The following is a 3,458-nucleotide window of genomic DNA, read 5'->3' as shown; positions in this document are numbered from 1 at the left end:
CTAAGGGTATAAGCCTTGGAGGAGCCATATGAAGACAGCAGCTGTTAAGCACAAGGGGAAACTGAGTCGAACCAAGGAGCTCTTGTGAAGATAGTGAGTTCTGAAAAACTAGTGCGGAAAAATAACAACAGGACTGGTAGGAAGGAGCAGGTATGCAGACCAAAATGAAAGTGCAGATTTGGAGATGCACTGGTAAAAAATGCCAGAACTCCTAGGGGGTGTGTACTATGAAGAAAGAACAGGCCATGGGCAAAAGTTCATGGGCAAAAGGGGAAGAAGCTTCACAGGTGAGAGATGACCCAAAACCATTACCAAGGTTAACATGGATGAGTCCTTAACATGGAAGCCAGAAAGGATGGTATTCTGATGTGTGTCTCCCTGGCTGTCAGTCATGGTTCCTCTGACCTTATCCTGAATTCTCCCAGACTCCTCAAGAGTTACCAAAGGCAGAAAAGATGTGTTCCTCCCATGAGTCCAGCTTTGAACCAATGTCTTCAGAGAGAGGAGAATAGGTTTCAAAATTCTGAGCTTGGGAGCTAGGGTCGGAGATGTCTCCTCCAATCTTGTTGGGATCCGGCAGGCAGTTCACATCTACCTCCAGAGGCAGCTGGGGCTTCAAATATTCTGCTTCAGTTTCACAAGCAGAGTGGTGGAGGAAAAGCTCTGGCCTGGCTGAAGGCTGAAAGGATTTCCCGCTCTGACGACGCGACTTGGCGCGCCTGTTCTGGAACCACACCTGGAAGGGGGGAGAGAGAAACTGCTTTTGGTTGGGTCCTCATGCTACTATTACACCTTCATAGTTCATAATAAGTTCCAGTTTAACATGCCCTGGCTCCCTGCTCCCAAACCTTATGGTTTTCACAGAACACTTCACAAATCAGAGCACCTAGCTTTCTCGGCCTCACCATTCCCAGATGCAAAATTGGAATAATACCTAGTTCTAGCTATACTTTATATAGGGACATCTGCAATGAAAAATGAGGACGCAGAAATAGCAGCACTTAAGAATTTTAGAGAAAAAATGCTACTATGCTTAAAGATGATAGCCCTTAAAAGAATTTGGAAAATTAGTTTTTGAAAGTGTACTCCCTTGTCAAATTATTTAAGTAGGCATTTTGCCCAGTGGACTTCATTCATTTATATGAATAAATTTTTCAGCTCACTATTTCCCCACAAATACCGAGGAACCTGTCCTTATTACTTTAGGCAACAAACGCACCTTGCGCTAGATTTTTCAGACTGTGACGAGAAGCTCCATATGCTTCAGGCTTTACCCCAAGACACTACATCCTTTACAACCCACATTGCAGACCCAATACCTGCCAAGAAAGTGGCCTAGGGGCCCAGGGGGGCAACTTGGTGAGCCAGCAGGAGGAAACACCAACTGTGCCTCATCTGTCCCTTCTTCCTGGATAAGGAAAAAGTGTGAAAATACTTCCTATTACCTTCCTGCTGAGGATTTACTTTCTGACCATTTCAAGAGACCAGCTAGCCTCCTCGGAGGGGCCCTTATTATCCTCAGCAATGAGAGGCAGAAGTCACTGAGCGTGCGGCTGAATTATTTCATTTAAGCCTCACAATCACCGTAGGCAACAGGTACTGGTTTTACAGCCTAGGACACCGAGGCTCAAGGGAAGGAACTTGCCCTACGTCAAGCAAGTGCCACCGGCGAACGTGCCGGCCCGCCGCGGCCGCTCACCTGGATCCTGGACTCCGGGAGCAAAGTGAGCGCGGCCAGGCGCTCACGCAGGTGGATGTCGGGGTACATGGTCCGGCGGAAGACGAGCTCCAGCAGCTGCAGCTGCTCGGGTCTGAACGACGTGCGCTTTCGGCGCTGCGACGCCGACGGGACGGCCGCGCCTTTAGGGGGCGCAGGCGGGCCCAGGGCGGCGGAGGGCGGCGCCGCGGGCCCGGGACCCCTCCCGAGAAAGCCGGCGAAGGCCACCGGGGCGCCGCGCTCCGGACCGGGGCCCGAGGGACGCGCGGGGAGCAGAGCAGCGGCGGGGTTCGGGGGCGGCAGGAACGCCCCGCCGGGGTGGGCGGGCCGGTAGGCGGGGGGCGCGGCGATCTCCCCGAACTGGAGCTGGCTGGGCTCAGCTGCGGCCATTGCTGCCGGACCCCAGTGCGCCGCCGGGAGGGGCACGGCCTCTAGTTATACCGGCCCCGGGGCCGAGGGAGGGGGCCCGGTGTGGCGGCGCGATCAAAGGGGTGGACGCCCGTGTCTCTTCGGGGTGCGATCCCGCCCCCCGCCCCGCCAGACGCCGGTGGGGAATAATCGCTTCCGCTGCCCGTGGGATGGAGGGAGGGAGGCGTGAACTTGGGCCTGGGCCCCCTCCGACCCCTCCCCCGTTCATCCGCCCCGCCAGCCCCGCCACCGCCACCGCAATCCACATCCCCCAGAGCAGGTCTGCCCCGGGAGCGCGGCGGCTAGGGGCCCCTCGAGTGCGTGGGCGGAGTGCGGGCGGAACCGCCCTCCTCTGGGGTCGGGTCACCCGCTCAGGGCGGCGAGGGCCGGGGGCAGCCTCTCTCTCGCATGGCCAGGTCAGTGAGCCTTGCCCGCTGCCCCGTCTGTCGTCATCAAAGGTATTTATTTACCCCCCCTGCTATGTGCTAGACCCTGTACCAGGTTGGTCAAACAGCCCAGCCCCTGTCCTCCGCAAGCCTCCCTAACAAATCCTGAATCAGAAGAAGGGGGTGCAGATAAAGAGACCTCAAAGAGAGGCAGTAAACTCACCTTGGAGGGGAGGAGACCTTTTGTCTGGAATGTCCCTGTAGGCCTAGGAATAAGGGTACCCTAGGCACAGCAGGGTTGAGAATGTGCCTTTCTAGACTCATTTATTGACTCCTGATCTGGCCTTTCTGGAGATACCCAACAATGCTCAAGACGCGTCTGAGCTGGAAGGGAGGAGATGAAAGGGGCACCACCAAGTTTCCACTCTCTCTTGCCTCTGCCCTTTGGTCCTCATTTAAGGTTCCCGTTTTACCCTGATTTGTACTGTGGTTATGGTTTATGTATCTGCTTCCCCTCCTAGATTGTAAAGTCTTAACAGGAACCACTTCTCTCGTTCAAGTCTGAGTGTCTGCTTTGTACATCTACTATGCATAAGGCGCTATGCATAAGGCTCCAATTAACATCTGTTGAATTGGATGCCACTGAATTCACTTTATAGAAACTCATGGTCCAGTATGGGAACCGCTCCACCAGAGTGCATGTCCTCAGGAGAGGAGCCCAAAGGCCTGGGTCTTCTTGCTCCCAGAACCTGAGCCCTGATTTCACCAGGGCCATTTACTGTCACTGACTCAGAGAGGGCTCTGAGTTGGGAGGGTCTCTTAGGCTACAGTCCCCACCTGTCTCTATCCATTCTAGAATGCTACAAGACAGCCTCAGGAAGAGCTTGGATATTTTCGTCCTGGATGGACTTTCCAGGTGTCAAAGCAAAAAGGATTCTTGGGGCAGC

The 3,458-nt window shown here is 54.6% G+C and overlaps 1 protein-coding gene across 2 annotated transcripts; it reads right to left on the bottom strand.

The window, feature by feature from the left end:
* Window positions 1-415: 415 nt before the first annotated feature.
* On the bottom strand, window positions 416-2,107 carry MIXL1 (Mix paired-like homeobox; the record flags this gene model as incomplete). Of its 2 annotated transcripts, none has more annotated exons than XM_082427996.1 (2): window positions 416-757; window positions 1,700-2,107. In XM_082427996.1, 2 exons carry the CDS (start codon window positions 2,105-2,107, stop codon window positions 431-433), a joined length of 735 nt encoding a protein of 244 aa, XP_082284122.1. In that variant the 3' UTR covers window positions 416-430. The 2 variants fall into 2 exon arrangements, with proteins under 2 accessions (XP_082284122.1, XP_082284123.1); XM_082427997.1 differs by having other exon boundaries at window positions 416-736.
* Window positions 2,108-3,458: the final 1,351 nt, after the last annotated feature.

Source organism: Balaenoptera physalus, assembly GCF_965194825.1.
Source record: "Balaenoptera physalus genome assembly, chromosome: 1".
Taxonomy (NCBI): Eukaryota; Metazoa; Chordata; class Mammalia; order Artiodactyla; family Balaenopteridae; genus Balaenoptera; species Balaenoptera physalus.
This window is presented reverse-complemented; position numbering and strand designations above follow the sequence as displayed.